This window comes from Peromyscus maniculatus, chromosome 2, assembly GCF_049852395.1.
Source record: "Peromyscus maniculatus bairdii isolate BWxNUB_F1_BW_parent chromosome 2, HU_Pman_BW_mat_3.1, whole genome shotgun sequence".
Lineage (NCBI taxonomy): Eukaryota > Metazoa > Chordata > Mammalia > Rodentia > Cricetidae > Peromyscus > Peromyscus maniculatus.
The window spans coordinates 14301670-14320297 of NC_134853.1; the positions used below are offsets into that span (position 1 = coordinate 14301670).

The 18628-nt window shown below is 37.2% G+C and overlaps 1 protein-coding gene and 1 long non-coding RNA gene across 8 annotated transcripts in view; one reads left to right on the forward strand and one right to left on the reverse strand.

Moving 5' to 3' along the window:
* Pkia (cAMP-dependent protein kinase inhibitor alpha) overlaps nucleotides 1-17924 on the forward strand; it is a 73513-nt gene extending 55589 nt beyond the window's left edge. For 5 of the 7 annotated variants that reach the window (XR_013048944.1, XR_013048943.1, XM_042270773.2 and 2 more), the window contains 2 exons: nucleotides 11955-12132; nucleotides 14558-17924. Coding sequence is in view for 4 of the 7 variants with exons in the window: in XM_042270773.2 (XP_042126707.1) it covers nucleotides 11982-12132; nucleotides 14558-14637 (231 nt within the window). In the remaining 3 variants the exon portion in view is untranslated. Of the gene's footprint in view, nucleotides 1-4152; nucleotides 4204-11954; nucleotides 12133-14557 lie in introns of those variants that run through there. The other 2 variants (XM_006977895.4, XR_013048945.1) reach the window with 2 other exon arrangements.
* Nucleotides 1-18628, reverse strand: part of LOC121827139 (uncharacterized) — a 92102-nt gene that overhangs the window by 26956 nt on the left and 46518 nt on the right. The window lies entirely within an intron of this gene.

Consider the following 18628-nt stretch of genomic DNA (forward strand, 5'->3'; position numbering starts at 1 on the left):
GGCTGGAGGTCCCTAGTTCTATAAGAAAACAGGATGAACAAGTCATGTGGGGCAGGCAAGCCAGTAAGTAGCACCCCTCCATGGCTTCTGCATCAGCTCCTGCTTCCAGGTTCCTGCCCAGTTTGAGTTCCTTCTGGATTTCTTCAAAGATGGACTACCCTGTGGAAGTATAAGCCAAATAAATCCTTTCCTCTCTGACTTGATTTTCAATCATGGTGTTTCATCACAGCAATAGTAATATAAGAGAGTAACCAATTCTACGTAAAGACAAACTGGCATCCAATTTGATGAACTGCATTAATACCAGTTTTGAAGTTATTAAACATTTTCTCCCTTTTGCAGGTTTTGTTTGTATTTTGGAATCATTTTCCCAGAAGTTACTTACATTTTTTGTAGATCCTTATCAAAATCCTAGTCACTGTTAATTGTGTTTTTATTCTCTTAAAGCTAACCCACCTTCACAGTGAGGAATCTTGAATGTAAAGAGCATCTTCAAAGGATTAGACCAGATATGTGGGGTTTGGAGTAAGAGGGTTTTATAGACCAAACATAGAAATCAAGGAGGACTTACTGGCTCTAATTAACATGTATGATCAAATGATGATTGAAAAATCATGTTCTATAGCAATTTAAATAGACAACCAGTTTGTAAAGTAATGTCTGTTTCAGTATAGTGTGGAAATGGCTACATATTTATAAAGAAATATTAAGGTAAACTCTAAATAGAAAATTAAATAAGCTTAGCTTCTCATGTCCCAAAAGCATTATTGGAGAATGATTAATACTGATTGTGTGACTTAAAAATTCTAATCTGTTATTTCAGCATAAGAGAGCCATATTGATAACATTATTAAGACATTTAAATTTTCATTGTACACTTTCCAGTGTACCTGGCATTCTTTTTGAAGTTTTCAATATTCCTGAAGTACTCATGTTCATAGATTTCGCAGTTATTTTGTTATTTTTAAGCTTATTATTATACATTAGACCAAACCAATAAACTTGACCTTCATTTGACTCCTCTTGTGAGCTTAAAAATGGAAAAGTAATTAATAATTTAAAAATGTGTCAGTGTCATAACCTATTTTTCGATTTTTTAAAACCACATTGTATCTATCACTTATTTATTATATGTGTGTGTATACATGTGGATGTCAGAGGACAGCTTGTGGAATAGTTTCTCTCCCACCCCGCAAGGGTCCCAGGAGTGGAGCTCAGCTAGCACTTAGGCTTGGGGGCAAGTGCCTTGACGCCGTGAACCAACTTGCTAGCCCTTGTTTTTCAAAAGCTAAATATTTATCTGAACTACACAGGGGGAAGTACCTTACTTTAATGAGACAATATCTATGTTAAAAAGTATTTTTACTCCTAAAACTAATATAGAGCCCGTGAAGGAAATAAGACAAGGCATTTGGAGAGATTTACTTAAGGCGGACCATTACTAGCCTCAGGCTCTGAAAGCCGTTAGGATTTTGAAATTGGTAAATCCTGGTTTTCATTTTTATGTCGGTATTTCCACTTATTATGTAAGATATTAGAGAAATCAGTTAAGCTGTCTGATTTAGTTTCTTCATTAGTAATGTACAGTGAATATTACTCATAGATAAATTAGCACTATTTCTGCCACTAATTAACTGTCTCAGCAGTGATATCACAGGGATTATATGACAGTCTTCAGAATATTCAATAAATGATGTAGAAATCCTCCAAATAAGGGCAAAATAAATCATAGGAAGTCGTCAACTCTATTTTACAAAAGACATTGTAAACTAGCCGTTGGCAAGATGACTTCTTCCCATGGGTGCAACTGAGACCATAGCTGTCAGTCTTGCTGAAGGATTCTTATTTATAATATGTTCTTGCTCTTTGAACTCCCCCTTTACCTAACTGAGGTAGCTTCAGATGTGCTGAACCTGTAAACCATGCATATTCATTTGCAACATTAGTTAAAAAATTATTTGATAAAAAAATCTTTAAAACATAACTATTAATAAAAATGAACTAAGTTCAGTGTGCTAGGGATTGGCCAGTGCCTTCTGCTGCTGAGGTTATTGCTTAAATCCTCTGTTATAAATGAGAGCATACAAAGGCAGCTGGATAGCTGCTCATGTGTTGCTAGAGAAAAGGGAATTGAAGAAATTAATGTAAGAGGACCTGATCTTCCCCCTTAAAGCTATCTGGCTAAAGAAACATTAAAAACACAGAAATTGTCACTAGTAATGTTGGCTAAAGGGAAGTATTAACTGAGCAAAAGTATTTACGAGTACCCTTGAAGTCACTGGAGCCCTAAATAGAGTGAAAGTAGTTCCCAAAATAGATAGGGCCCCGGTTTTATTAACAGTTGTAAGTGACACTCTTTTGTTTTCAAGTTTTGACTGGCAAAACATTATGAGGGTAATGAAATTTAAGTTTTGTATTTTAGTAAAGAATTTATGTTTTGATTAAAAAAATTGTGAAGAAGTGATTAAATAGAGATAAAATCAACCAACTTAAGAATTTATAAAAACACTATAAAATACATTCACTAAAGCAAATACTAGGCTAACGTCTATACTAGTATTGACAAGGTAAAATGGGAAAACTACCAACGGCTTTGAACTAATCAAACTAAGGACATGAACTTGCCGAAGAACCTATGTGTTTCACCACAACATACATTCAGTTAGTATTTTCTAAATGATAGACTTACTTAAAATGTTCTTGACAAATCAATAACGAAGTATCAGTTTTATTGAGTCTCAGTCTTAGAGTGCACTTCTTTTCAGTATTTCATGTCCTAAAATGAGGAGCCCCATAAGGCCCCATTGTCCTGTATCAGAAGACTCGGCTGTCTCTAGTAAATTTGTGACTGCTCAGGAAGAATCTAAACTGGCCCATTTTCTAACTGAATACCATTCCTGTTAGCATCTATATGAAGCAAACTCTGGTTATTTGAGCTTGGGTGTTTTGCAAAGGTTTTCTTGAAAATGAATAAATGAGACTTTGTGAAAGTAATATTTAAGCTTTCACATGAAAATGATAATTTTTGGAAAATGTAGTCTCTGGTCCCATAAAGCTCTAAGTTTTAATTCTTAAAGACTTTATGATGATGCAGGTGGCATTAATAACCATTTTATATTATATAATTAAAAACATTGTCATTTGGAAAATTTGCCCGACTCAATGACCAGTGAACCAATACATGCCAAAGGAGTGATTCTTGTTTGTGTGTGTGCACTGTATGTATGCATTGTGTGTGTGTGTGCATTGTGTGTGTTCATGCACACATGTGCTTGCAAGGACAAAAGAGCCATTCACAATGCAAGGCAGATGTTAGACACATTAGTCAGACAGGGTGGAAAGCCTTTTGTTATGGTTTTATAGTCCACAGTATAAAAAAATTCTACAGTTATCTGAAAAGAATATTCAATGTCTCTTCACTTTCCAACCTAAGAGAAATCTGTGAGGGCCAGATTTTCTTCCCATAATTCAATGGGAGCAGCATATTGCAGCAAATCTAGTGCAGAAGCGCACTGGAGAAACCAGCTGTCCCTGGTTAGCCAGACCTTTAGAAAAGCCAGAGTTACAAATGGAAAACGGGACAGAGTTCCTGCCATCGGTTTCTTTTGCTTTCAAAAACATTATTTCCTTTCCAATACAAATGTCTATGTAAATAGATGATAGGGTTATTGGTATCGTTCAGTGAATTAATAAATACTTAAATTTGACCACTTGTTCATTTAGTACACGGTAAATGTTGGTAGCTTTGTTCCACGTAAATGAAAGCTCATTGGAGTTCTTGATCACCTTTCAGAATGCTTGGAAATCTTAGACAACAAATGCCGATGTCTATCAAGCCCTGAACACACTGCTAACTGCTCAGGGGCTTTTACAAGAGCACAGGATTTCATTATTTTTAACACAAGCATTTTGTCAATGCATTTAAAGAGTGGAGCAAGAAGAGTTTTTTTTCTGCTTTTTACATTTAAACGTCTTTTTAAAAGAGAAGATCATATTGTTCACATTAGAGAGACGTCTTCAGTATTTGTGGAGGCAGTCCCTCCACTCTTTCTTCCAAGTCTGTGAGTCTCATTTCATGTGTCCCATTTACAGAAGTAAAATTAGCATGTTCTCCAGTCACCGTTTGGCTCATGACTCAATGTCACTATAAAAACCATCTTCGCAGCTTCATAGGCTCCGCTTCTTCTCCTTCAGATAGGAGGCGTAAGTACCTGCCGCTGTGAGGCTCTCAAGCTTGACCTACGTCTGTAGGTTCCGCTGGAGTAAAGCCAGGCTTATGTCCATGAGTAATTGCATTATGATATTGGAATAATTAAAGGGCGTATCCTAGAGAGAATGGGGCTGGCTCGAGGTGTGGGGAGCATGCTTATTTTTTATTTGTAAATTTTGATTGAATTGCATTAAATGTCATTTTTAATTTAAATTTTCAAATTCAATTTAACATTGGATAGCTCAATATTTAAAGAATAAAATATCTTCCCCCAACTACATACTTAATATAATTTTATGTTTGTATAACTGGGTACAGAAACCCACCATATTCCTTGTATATATCTAATAAATTATCATTAGTTAATGTTTAGAAAATTCTAAACAGAGCAGCACACACAGGAACTAAAGTTCATTATTACTATATTTTTCAAGGGTTTTCTCTTTATTTTATAAAGTCAGAATATATGCAAATTGCTCCTCTGTTATACCGCTGTCAGGTTCTGGCATTTTTTTGATGATGTTGATGATGTTGTTTTTCTTTCTTTCTTCCTTCCTTCCTTCCTTCCTTCCTTCCTTCCTTCCTTCCTTCCTTCCTTCCTTCCTTCCTTCCTTCCTGTTTCTTTGTATCTGTTATAACTTTTTGGAGATAATTCTCCAGAATTTCATAGTCAAAGTTCATTTTCCATGAGGTCATATGTTTGTTATATCTCTGAATTTTTGGTTGCTGAATTAATAGACCTGTGACTGAATAGTTGCTTCAGAGGAAAAGACATTGCATATATGAAAGCAAGCACTTTTGAGAACCTAAGATTAATAATAAAAATTATTATCCTGGAAAGACATACATAGAGCTCAAAGCAATGATGTATTTTGTTCAAAAATGCTATCCCATTCCTTCTGCCTTGCATGTTTAGATGTGCTACTTTTTAGTTACTGTTTTTTATCATAAAATAAATCTATTGTTCATCAAAAAAAATTATAAAATCATGATTTCCTACTAATAGCTAGTACAATAATTAAGGCAATAGTAACTAAATCCCTAATATTTAGTTTACAATTTACTTTAGATGTGTAGAGTGTGTACATATAAATATATACCAAGAACATTTAAGAGGTGGGCTTTTATTCAACTGTTCTCATTGTCACTGACTCACTCAAATGTAAGCTGCATGTGGCCATTTGAAGATAATTGCAATATGCCTTTATAACTTCCATACCCCTGTTTGTCCCAGCATATGCCCATTAGCTAAGAGGGCACTAAATGAAAGTTCAAAGTTGTTAGTTCTGCTCACATGGGTACCTTCTCATGGGAAACGTAACCACTCTGCTTCATTTTTGATACTTCAAATCTCCGTAAAATCAGCAGCAGTAGAGCGAGTTAGACAAACCCCACATACGTCATTATGCAGAGAAAACAAGTTAAGGGGGAAAGCCAAGGACTGCTTTAATAAAATAAGGCCTGGCTTTTAAGCCATGGTCCTGTATATGATTTCAGGGTCACTTAAAACACTTAAAAATGCTGCCAGGCGGTGGTAGCACACATCTTTAATCCCAGTACTTGGGAGGCAGAGGCAGGCAGATCGTGGTGAGTTCGAGGCCAGCCTGGGCTACCAAGTGAGCTCCAGGAAAGGCGCAAAGCTACACAGAGAAACCCTATCTTGAAAAAAACACTTAAAAATGAGCTATTGATTTTTTTTACCTCTTTTTATTTTATTTTGCCAGATGATAAATAATAGCAAGTGTGTTCTTTCTTTTAAGTCCATGTTTTGAAACAACTATTTTAAAAGACAATCACTAAGAATAGAAATTACTGTGGAAAAGCTTATTTCTCTAGCTCCATTTCTCCTTTAGTACTTACAAGTATGTTCACCAGGCTGATATGTTTGTTCAGCTCTAAACCTCCAGGTTCATGTAGAAATTATACATCATGTTGCTAATGTTGTTCTAGCTAATGACAATATATTTGTAACTAGAAGATTGAATTACTGCAAAGTCAAAACATTATTACTGACCCAGAAACAGCCTCATAAAGGAAAAGGAATGTGCTGGGACTTTATGAACCTAAGTTCCAAAAAACTTAATTAACAAGGTAAAGATAGGCAAAAGATTGACTTATATGGCCTCTGTGTATAGAATCATACAGGTTGGAGTGGGTAAGTTTTTAGGATTTGTTAATTTGACATCTTCAGGAAGCAGGGGCATTCTCTGTTATTGCTGATGAAAGATAATTCATCATTTCTATTCATACTTTTATTTAGCTCTAACTATATGCAAGTGACTATGTTAGAAATTGCATATTATAAAAGTAATAACAAAATGCAGGTCCTTTTAAAAATAGTGTTATTGTTAGCTGGTAAATAAAATAATGGGATTCATATTGACATCTTTCTGTACACAGCACTTTGTTTTACTCATGTCTATCACTCTATTCCCCTCCCCCTTCTTCCCATCCTCTTCCTTTCTGCCCCCCCTTCTCTTGAAAGGATTCCACTTCTGCTATCTCTCATATTCATTCCACACTTGGGGGTATACACAATATTACTTCCATCCCATTAATAAGCTCTTAATTTGTTGTAGCTTGCCATCTGTTTAGAAAGAGAGGTCACCATAATGCTGTCATTGCCTGTACAGAGAAAGTCCAGGTTCATGAAGTGCTGTCTGAAGACAGGGAGGGTAGAAAAAGGAAGACGAGTTTGGGCTGAATTTTGAGGGCTCGGTCTGTTTCACCAAGCAAATTTATTTGGGAACTGCATTCCAGGTGGAACAACAGATTTGAGCAAATGCACCATCACAGATCTCTGAAAAACACTGTGCTATAATTTGTAAAATACCAAGCATGAACATGAGTGGTGAAGTAAAATCTGCAAAAGTAAGAGCCATTCAGATCATGGAGAGCCTTAAATGGAATTCTCACTTTCAGAATTTGTAGACTATGGGTGAGGCTTTGGAGGGTTTTGAGGATGGCCTGAGATCACCCTGGAAGCAGCATTCTAAACAGAGTGAAAATGTAAGTGATATAAAAAAAATCAATATTTATTGAGAAATGGTTAGATATTGATTTCACGAGTGAGAGCAAAACAAAAATGTGCTAAACAAGGTATATGATGTTACAGCAACTGATGATGGTATTGAAGATGAAATAAAATAAAACCAATAGCATGTCTCAAGAAAAAAAAGAAGGAAGAAAGGAAACAATTCACCAGTAAAAGACAATACAGAGAGATATTTAGGAGATGAACTTTGAGAAAACTTACAGCCAGAGTCCTATATCCTTTTAGGAAGCAATGATGGAGCCATCACTGAAAACAGACAGTGTCTGATGTTTAGATTGGAAAGGGCTGGGAATAGTTCCCATGGATCAGAACACAAGGAAATGTCACCTAGAGGTGAATAAGAGAATCAGCGCAACTCTGCCTACAGACTAATAATAGTCAGAAATGTCTAGTTGAGCCAATTGGCACAATTTTATAACTTTTCCTGGTAACAGCCACCTGGTAGTGAGATCAAAGAAAGTGTACTGGGCTGTTTTCTCAGCATGAAACATAGGTAGGAAGGCATTGATCACAGTAGACCAAAGGGACTTCCTAATGCTTAGATGAAGAGACATGAACTGGTGGGTAACTGATTCACACGGCACTCCACCTAGCAAGACTGAAGTTAAAGGTTTCGAAGGAATTGAAGAGTGGCTCCATGTGAAGAACTGATTCGCAAAATATGAGAGGAAAGGGATGAAAGAGGTGACAATGGCCAGGGTAGGGAATTTCCAAATACAGAATTTTAGAAATGAGGTAGTTTTAAGTACCATTGTTATCATCCTTTCACACATCAATTATCACATTATCTACTACCCTTCTTTACCAATTAGTAATTATGAACAAGATGGTTAAAGGTTTCTCAGTAATTCACTCTATGACTGGATGGCAGAGCAACAACCACAGCCCAAATTCTAGTTACTTTGATGAGAGAAAATATGTGGTGTAGAGAGTTGATAAAGTTGGCCAATGGTTTCATTGTTTTCTGATGATAGGTTCTGATGCCTTGAAGCTGTAGCAAAGCACCATGGTAGTTCCATGTGACATAAGAGTATACACAACTTCTATTATCCAGAAAGCTAAAAAAGAGGAAGAGGAGGACCCAGGGTCCTAAGACCTCCTTCAAGGTTATGCTGTCTATGATCTAACTCTCTTCTATTAGATGGTACCTTCTAAAGGTTCCACTACCTCCAATAGTAACATGAACTGGGACCTAAGTGTCTGTGATAGATGGTATCCTGGTAAATTGTAATGTGCTCCTTAAGCTTATTGAGACAACTCTTCAAGAATGAGAACAGCTCCCTTGTCCGAGACACAAAGTGTCTAGACTGGCCCTATCATAGAGCAGGCTAGTCCCCTTGCTCTTTGACATGGAGAAAGGAAGACAGCAAACAGCCAATTATAATTAAATATGTTGCATGTATATGTTTTTAGGGATGACCACTTGATGTTAGAAAATCAGGGGTCCATTCCTAGACTAATTCTCCATCTCTCAGATGTCATTAACTGCCTGTAAGTCTCCATCTAGGAGTGGAGCCCCTGAGATTTCTGCCTTCCATGTTGGTGTGTCAGCTGGTTTTGTCATTGTTCAGGTCGTGTTTAGGCATCCACATTGTTGAGATTTCATGGGTGAAGCTTCCCTGTCATATATAGAAGACATCTCCCAGCACAGCAGGTGCTCTGGTACTCTGACCCTTATAACCTTTGTGTCCTACCTTCTGCCGTGTTCCTGAGTGTTTGATGTGGGTGTTGTGCTGTGGATCTATCAGTGAGAGCTGGCCACCACACCGTCTGTTGTTCTCTGCATTTGACCAGTTGTGGCTTTCTACAGTAATCTCCATATTCTGTAAAAGGAAGTTTCTTTAATGAGGAGTGAGAATTACATATATTAAGGAACAGTAAACAGACTCAGAGATTGTACTTACACACTTATTCATTTACCTCCATGTATGCGTGCATAACAATAATAATTAAAAAGATCATGAAGTTGAGAAAGGACAATTGGGACATGAGAGGAGTTAGAGAGGTGGGGGGGGAATTATATAAATACGGTACATTTATATAAAATAAAAATGAATTTAATTTAATAAAAATGTACCCTTAGTGACAGCTAGAAGATAAACCATTTCCAACAGAGGCTACTATTATCTAATAGTATACAAACGTCCATGTGGGACCTGGTGGCAGAAACTCACCCAAGAAGACCTGCCCTGCTCTGCCCTGCCCTGCTCTGCCCTGCTCTGCCCTGCCCTGCCCTGCCCTGCCCTGCTCTGCTCTGCCCTGCCCTGCTCTGCCCTCCTCTGCCCTGCTCTGCCCTGCTCTGCCCTGCCCTGCTCTGCCCTCCTCTGCCCTGCTCTGCCCTGCTGTCAGTCTCCCAATCTGCAACCCCAGCATGGCTGTCTCAGTACAGTTTCCCCACTCATTCTTGTCTAAGGATCTTACTTGATGTCACTAACTGAACTACTCCAACAGTTTTCACTAGGTGTTGAAAGAGCCCAATTTTATGATATTCTGCTATCTGTATGTTTCTTCTATCTTCTACTTGCTATTTCTTCTTTTTCTTTTGCTTGCTATATACTTAATAAGCTCATTCATTTGAAACCCAAACCACACCTATCTTAGATAATTCTCCGTATGGACTAGCATCCAACACATGGGCCTTTAGGGGGCATTCAGTATCTTGATTGTTTCGATATTCAAGTTTATGTATCATGGATTTTGTCTGGGAAGTTCACTTTAATTCACTCTGCTAATTCAAAATTGTATTTCAAGGACTATGTTACTCATCTCAAGCCATTGCTTGTCTCTAGGACAGAAGAGTCGTCTTCCTGGATGTATTTGATCATTGACAATGTTTCATCATTGGCAGCAGTACTTGATCATTGGCAATGTTTAGAATTCCTGATGTAGGGTGATGATAGAATAAAAACTGTATTTGAACCTGTTTCTCAAATATTCTTAGCTCTGTAGATAGTATACTTGCTGAATGCTCACCTCTGGACTGGACCACTTCATCAACCCTACCTTATTTCCAATTCAGCTCTAGAATATTATGAGAAAAGAGAATTTTAGGATATAAACCATGTAGAAACAAGCTATGGCCTGTGGGCTAAAGCTGGTCTTATACCATTTTCACAAAGGTCTTACTACATTTATTAAATTTATTATCTATGACTGTTTTAGACTATAAGTCAACATTGAGCAGTTGGAATAGAAGTCAAAGTATTGCTATTGAATCCTGAGCACAAGAAGGGTCCTAGATTCCTATGCCTTTGTTCTTACTTTTATTTTGGATGGCCTTGGGGTTGAAAGCAGGACATTGTGCACATAACATATATGTTCTACCACAGAACTATAACGCTATCCCTTCAGAATTTTGGTTTTTTAAATAATTAAAAAAAATTTTGCTCTTATATCATTTTCCCTCTTCAACTTCCTCCCTCCAACTCCTCCCATACATCCTGTAGATCTTTCAAATTCATGGCCTATTAATTGTTACCTATATACAAAAATACATAAATATGACTTGCTCAGCCTGTGTAATGTTACCTGTATGTATATTATCTTAGGACTGACCACTTGGTATTGGATAACCAGTTGAGAGTCTCTTCCCTGGGAAAGACCATTTCTCCAATGACACTCCCCAACTACCTATATTTCCTTGTGTAGGGTTGAGGTCCCATGAGCTTTCCCCCTTCTATGTTATCACATCCATTGGTCTCATTAGTTCAGGTCTTAGTTAGGCAATGCAGTAGTTTGAATAAGAATGGTGTCCACAGTCTCATATATTTGAAAGTCTAACCACCAGGGAGTGGAACCAATTTAAAGTATTAGAAAGATTAGGAGGTATGGCCCTAATGTTGGAGGAAATGTGTTCCTAGGAGCAGGCTTTGAGTTTTCAAAAGCCCACACCAGGCCCAGTGTCCCTTCTGACTGTGAATCAGGGTGTAGAACTCTCAGCTCCTTCTCCAGCACCATGTATGCCTGCATGCTGCCATGCTCCACACCATAATAATAATGGAATAACCTCTGAAACTGTAAGCTAGCCTTCAATTAAGTGCTTTCTTTTATAAGAGTTTCTTTGGATGTGCTGTCTCTTCACAGCAATAGAACAGTAACTTTGACAGGAAGCCATGTTGATGACACTTCATCAAAATATAGCTTTTCTGACATTTCTAGTAGTCGAGTCTTACCCCAAACTTGCTGTTCCTTTGGCTCTTACAACCCAACTCCCAGTCTCTTCAATAATGGTCCTTGAGCCATACGTTCAGGAACTGGGTTGTATATGTATCCATTGGGACCGGGCACCAAAGGATCATTTGTTCTTTGCTTTTTCATTGGTTTTGGTGTTCTGTAATGGTATCCATTTCTTTCAAAAGGAAGTTTTTCTGACAAAACGTGAAAACTACATGTATCTGTGAGTGTAAGTGTAAACACTGGCAGTCAGGGAGGTGTTGGTTACAGCCAAGAAATGCACTTACAGCCACTACTGCACCCTTAGGGAGTTTCTGCCATGCCGGTCATTTTTGTGGTTTGATATAAACACTTCAGACAAGAATCCAAACCCTACTTCTAAGCACTTGTTTCTCATTCATTTTATAAGCCATTCATTTCATAAGCCATTCATTTAATACTAATGTTTCTCTGTCAAATGTTCACCATTGATTAGAATTACATTCACCAATTAACTTCCCTTTCTTTCTTTTGCAGTCCCTGCTATGTGGATATTTGTTAGCAATGACTGATGTGGAAACTACATATGCAGATTTTATTGCTTCAGGAAGAACAGGTAGAAGAAATGCAATACATGATATCCTGGTTTCCTCTGCAAGTGGCAACAGCAATGAATTAGCCTTGAAATTAGCAGGTCTTGATATCAACAAGACAGGTGAGTCACTTTATATAGACCTTTCTAGGAACATGACATGAAGTGATCTGACATTTCCCTACATGAGATTAGGACACACATACACATAAACACACACACACACACACACACACACACACACACACACACACACACACACCAGATGACACAGTTAAAAACAGTTCAGACAAGATGAACGTCTCGAATTAGTTCCTCAATCCCTCCTTTTTTTCAGTGACTTATCTTGAAAGGGTTCCCTACATACATTGAAAAAATTAAAACACATGATCAAAAAAATTCAGTATCTACAAAAACTTTGAAATTACTTATGGAGAAGCTTTAATAGAGTTAGGACTCCTGTCATGAATAATAACACTGGCTATCTCCTACATTTCATACATATTTTAAAAGATTCACAACCGAGTCAGGCAGACCTTAATTCAAAGCATCATTCTAAAAGAGGTACCTAACCCATTTTTATTGAGAATGGAAATAAAAATGTTTGTTACATAAGTACTATTTAGATAAAATGGTTTTTAAATTTTCATAATTGAATGGTTTTGTGAGAAAAAAAATGTGTCTTAGTACTTATCCAAGTCACTTGACTTTACTAGTGAAAAAGAAAAAAATTAATGCATTAAAATATTTGATAGCCTTAATTCTGAGTATTAAAATAAGTTCTTTAATAGTTCTCCTATGCATAGCTTCTTCAAATTTATTAAAAAGACTTGCACAAAATAATCATTAAATTAAGAGAATTCACAATCAAGGAACCACAGTGTTGTGTACACAAAAGCAAACTATAATTTCTGACTCTGTAGCTTTCAATATGGCTTCCCTATAAGAATAAATGTGTGAAAGCCTTCGGATTGTTGGACAATGTGTAAGGTTATATACGTGATTTTAAAAAGGCAGAATGTTATTCATTTACTAAAGGTCAGTATATCATAGGCACCCTTTCAGTTTTAGATTAATGATAAATGTTGGCATCATGGCTGTGGACTGCACGGACCTGCATGTTTTAGGGCTCATCGCTTCCTTGCCATTTTTGTATATACTTAACTCTCGAAGCAATTTGGAAAAAGACTATAGGGCATTATTTCATTTTATGGTCTTGAAATGAGTAAATATATTTTTTCTGTGGTCTAGAAATTATTCCAGTTTCTTTTCACAGATTTATATTTTAATTTTTACTTGAATATTCAATTTTAAATGACTGCATGAATTTCAGAAAGCCTTAATATCGATCGGACTTTTGACCCATGGAGTCATTTCTTCTGTTTTGCCTGTCACTCAGAATTGTTAGACTTAAGACTTTCATGCAAGAGAACATACTAAATTACTATAAGTAATTTTAATAGTAGTAAGATTTATGTTCATAAAACAAAGTAAAATATAAGTCTGCACTAAATAAATTATAATTATATAATTGAAAAATATTCAAATATATTGCTGGTCATAACATATCTTCTTTTCTAAACAGCTCTGCCTTTGAATCCTAAGTATCTAAGCCCTTGCAAATTTTTCAGTTTCTCTTCAAATCATTAAGTTTCAAAGTAGGCAAGCTGTTAACAACCCTGACTTTACCATTCTCCATGCAAAAAAGAAATACTCATAAAAGTCTAAACTATAAAACATGATATACATTGAAACAAATACAGTACTTCTGAAGATTTGGAGGGACTTCCTTCATCACTTCTGTCTCTGTGTTTTCTTATAATATATATTTAACAATACCACTATTTCTTGATCAGTTAACAAACAAACAATGTCTATTTGCAGTGTATTGCTAAATCCTAAAGAGTATCTTTAAACACCATCTTCATGGGAGTCAGGGTCCTCAGTCTGTATTTACACAGTTACTTTCATCCTTCATTATTCTACTGTCTGGCATCTGCCTGAATCTGACTCCCATCCTGTGGTTAGGACAGATCAGAGACCAGCAAACTGTTGGACAAGAGACTGACCAACTATCAAAAATCCTTTCCATCTTCCACTGTTACTTTAAGTTTTGAATTAATAAAATATTTGAGAAATCAGGTGGATAATCCTAAAGTTATATAAATGATAGGAAAGGTAAATTTTAACTATTTCTTCCAATTAGAGGGTCAGGACACAATCCCTCCTGTGGTTTCTGGAGATTGTAAAAGCACATTTAAGAGTAATGAGCTTGGTTATGAGTTTTCCTTTATCAAAAGCACAGCCAGTCACAGATTAACCGAACATTTCGTAAGTTATTTGTTTCTGACTTTTGTTCTGATGTCACAGAAAGTGCCAGGCTTTGAATGCTTACACTATTTTCTTGGTCGTGCACTACCAAAAACCACATTTGTCTCTATAACATGTTCAGACTTTGTGGATGTATGTCTGAAGTCTCCAACATCATACAGTAAGAGTCGGTAAGCAGGAGCTTTTCTTTACCCTTCGTTTTCATTGTCCTTTTCAGAAGGTGAAGATGATGGACAGAGAAGCTCCACAGAACAAAGTGGGGAAGCCCAAGGAGAAGCCGCCAAATCTGAAAGCTAATGCTCCATTCTGACCTTCACCGACACCTGACAGTGTGGCGAATCTCCTGGCGTTGCTCGGATGTATTTGCTGCCATGGGTGGAGAGGAGGGGAAGAAAATGGCTGTGCTGCATGGCAAGAAGCTGTTCGTTGCCATGTTAAAAGTGGGGGCCGAGTCTGTGCCTGCAGACAGCCTTTTCCCTACCTCTGTCGTTAGCAATGGTTGAAATCACCTGGCCTGTGCTCGGATATCGTTTTTGTATGGGTCCTTTCACTTGACCGTATAATGAAATGCTTGTAGAGAGTAGCACCGACCTCGCTGATGATTCCTGTAGCATCTGGCCCCTCATGATGTCAGAGGATTTAATTGTGTCTAATTGAAAAGGGTTGGTTGAACCCCAGAGTTTAACTATCTCTGGCTGGAGTAGTCACCCAGTAAAAGAACCATCCAGAGAGCACTGTTAGCATTCTGTCCCTGTGTGTTAGTGCTGTGTTATTTACACTGTTTCGTATCGTACAGTAGACCTGCTCAGCACTGCCCTTTGATTGCCTGTGTGAAACAAAATGATATACATTACTGTGAATTTTTATACCACTCATTTTTTAAAGGGCTGCCTTTTTAATTTTCCATAGTGTTGTGGCGTGCACAGGGAAGAACATACTTTTGTAAAACACTACTTTCCTCTTGAGAACTGTGTGCTGACAATGAAGTCCACCAGATTCACCGAGAGCCCTTTGCTTTATTACACAGGCATTTGGAGATATCCATTAATGTGAATATTGCCTCAGTTCAGTCTTCTCGGTTATCTGCACAGCCAAGAATTCTGTCTATCAATATTGACTTTATTTCTAAATAAGAAGTTATTTCAACGAATTTTAATTTTTCATACTAAGAATTTTTGAAAATTGAGAAAGTGGAAAAAAGAAAGCCAGATAATTCTAATAACTGGAAATACTGTGCTCTGTGGATCAGTTTTGTCACACTGTTGTGTGCCATTGTTTAAATCTGGAGGATGGCTCATGAAGAAAGTACTCTCCTCCCCACTCTGTGGGTGACAGTCCAAAACATGAAGCCCAGTCTTGTGTTCTACCATGTCCTTTTTCAGCCCTTTCATATCCAGATGTTATTATGCACTTTTTAATGTTTGTAAACTTTTACTAATAATTAGTGTGACTTGCATTCTGGTACAATAATTATCACCTAACCACACTTTTACTGATGCTGTTGATGGCCTATGGTGTGTTTTGACATCGTGATTCTTGTATGGAAAATTTTTGTGGCCTGTGTAACCCTTCTGGTCAGTATTATGAAACCAACTGTCTGTGGTAATAAATAAGGATTCAGTAAGATGCCCAAGGTTCATGAATTGTGGGACAAATAACAGATGACAACAAAAGATCCCCTAAGTGTCCTGGAGGACATAGCTGCAGTTTCAGGGTAAGTAGAGAGCAGTGTTTCAACATGCCGTCTGTGAGGCTGTCAGGAACTTGCCCTGTCTCTGTAGATGCTCACAAGGTGGAAGGTATGTCCGATCATGTCTTCCTTTACAGTGCATTTTTTACTAACTGGGAGGACATGAGTCTCATTTAGTCCCCAAATGGATGTTTTCCAGAAAAACAAGGAATGTTAAGTATGACTTTCTGGATATAGAACAACAAACAGATTAAGTATGGAAGCCTTGCTTTGATCCAACTCATTGGAGGCTAGTTAGGAGTGAAACAAATCTATCTATTGATAGACTCAAACATGTGAGCAGAAGCTTCTGGGCCAGGTTAGACAATCTTTGATAATCTATTTAAAACATTCAACAGTTTTCAATGTCCTTGTTTAATTATCCTTATAGCCTCCTTGTGAATATGAAGTTCATTCTTAAAGTTGTGGAATTCCAAACTGATTTCACATGTGCTTTGTAAAGTTTAAAACCAGTGCTGAGTCTATGTGGAAGGTTTATATCCCTGTGTGATATACTATTACTAATGCATGTGGTGCCATGCTTGTCTTCAAATATATAAGTAGTGCTAAATGGAGAAGTCATATGGAGCTTTTGATTTTGTTTGGCCTCTTACTCTTTGTGTACTGTATTCAAACCCAGTGGTATTCTCAAGCTGTAAAGGAAAAAAAATCAACATTCTCAGTCTCCCACATTGTATCAATTTTGTTTGGCAAAAGTGCATAGAATCTCCTAATTTTCATTTAATATCTGTTATTTGCAAGTAAATAATAATGCATAGGGAATGAATCTGGAATGACAGGCAGAAGAGGAGACAACCCAAACAAGTGCTTGTTAGCCCTCCAGCTGACTCACTTCAGAACCTTTCTTTCAGCTCTTCAAAGGCACCATTTAGAGTTCAGCCTTTCCCCCCTTCCACACATTGGGAAGTGAACATGAATAAGGACTGATTTTTGCAAGATTAGAAAGCTAATTTGAGCCCATGTTTCTCTATCAACAAAATTTTATTCCACGTGTCATAAAATTAAAGCTAATTACACAGCATGTTTCTCTGTATAGAAAATGTTAGTGATGCATTCACTCAGCTTGTGTTTTACAAAGAAGGAACGTGAATTTCAAAAGGGACTTGCCTTTCTTGTGATTTGCAAATGAATCAATAACACATGTGGCTAAGCCCACTTTTATTTTTGTTTTATGTTTTTCTTTTTAAAATATTCAATTATAGCTTATTTTGAGAGTTTACTTCTGGCATGTAAACTGAAAATTTACATAGGTTTATATTATAAATGTGTATCGATATTCTATGCTTTTTTATTTAATTACTGAGAAATGCAAATATTTCGGTTTCTGATACATTAATGATGAGTGAGAAGTTGTTGAATTTACCTTTTTTCAACCAAGAGCATTTTTATGTCAATGCATGTTCATCTCGAGTTCGCAGAAATGCTCTCGACTCTGTTCAAGAAATCACAAAATTCATTTTTCAAGGAATCCTAACATAGAAGCCCACTGTTGATGCCCTACCACTGAATCTTCCTCAGACACGGTATCAAGGTACCATTTTAGAAAATGAATGGCATTTCTATTTATTCTCAGAGAAATAAAAAAAGAAAAAAAAGATGTAACTGGTGGGCAGCAAGCTTCTGAGTTAATCCTGCAGTAGTAAGGAGCAGATGTGTAGTCACTGAATGAAAAGAAGAAAGGATCCATATTTGATGATGTCTTAGATGCCCTGCATTGTTCTTTGACTGAAGAATGGCAGCCTTGGAAGTCACTTGTGAGCTTCTATGACTTTTGTATTTAGCAATGTTGCATGCTCACACAATTGATATTAAAAGCAGCACTTGTTTTCTGAAATGCAGTCTATCAAGAGTATTTCTTTACTGTCTACTAATACATGGTGCCAGAGAAAGGGCTGTAAAAGAGAAACTCAAAGCTTGAAGCATCTTGTAGTATATATCCCCAAGTCTCCTGATGTCACACCCCTGTCCTTTACCCTAGAAAGTTCTGCTTCATTCTACTGTAGTAGCTCAGCACACTCAACTTTGTCTCTGCCATAGCTGTCCCTCTCTCCAATCTGAAATGCCATCACACTTACGCTTCTTACTCGGTTATCTGAAAGAGAGATTTTAAACATGCTGAAAGTTGTTAAAACATTCTCCAGCACACCCCCAACACAGAGAGAGAGAGAGAGAGAGAGAGAGAGAGAGAGAGAGAGAGAGAGAGAGAGAGAGAGAGAATCCATTACACTCCTTTTCCCTAAATTAACTTCTTACATGATTTTTGGTAACTTTCTTCCCTCCTACCCACACTCTGATCATGTGAGAACTAGTGCAAGGCCTGAGGCCCCACATTGCCCCCTCTACTATAAGGAATTCAGATGAATCAGCAATGGCATACATTGTTAGAGACAGACCTCTTCACTGTGTTGAGGATGGCATTTGGTGTCAGGAGCTATTTGACTAGACCTTCCTTTATCTTTGTGGCATTCTCTTTTAGTTACAATACTTTTATCACATGCAAGTAGAAAAGACCAAGAAGAAAACCATGGGAGATTCAAG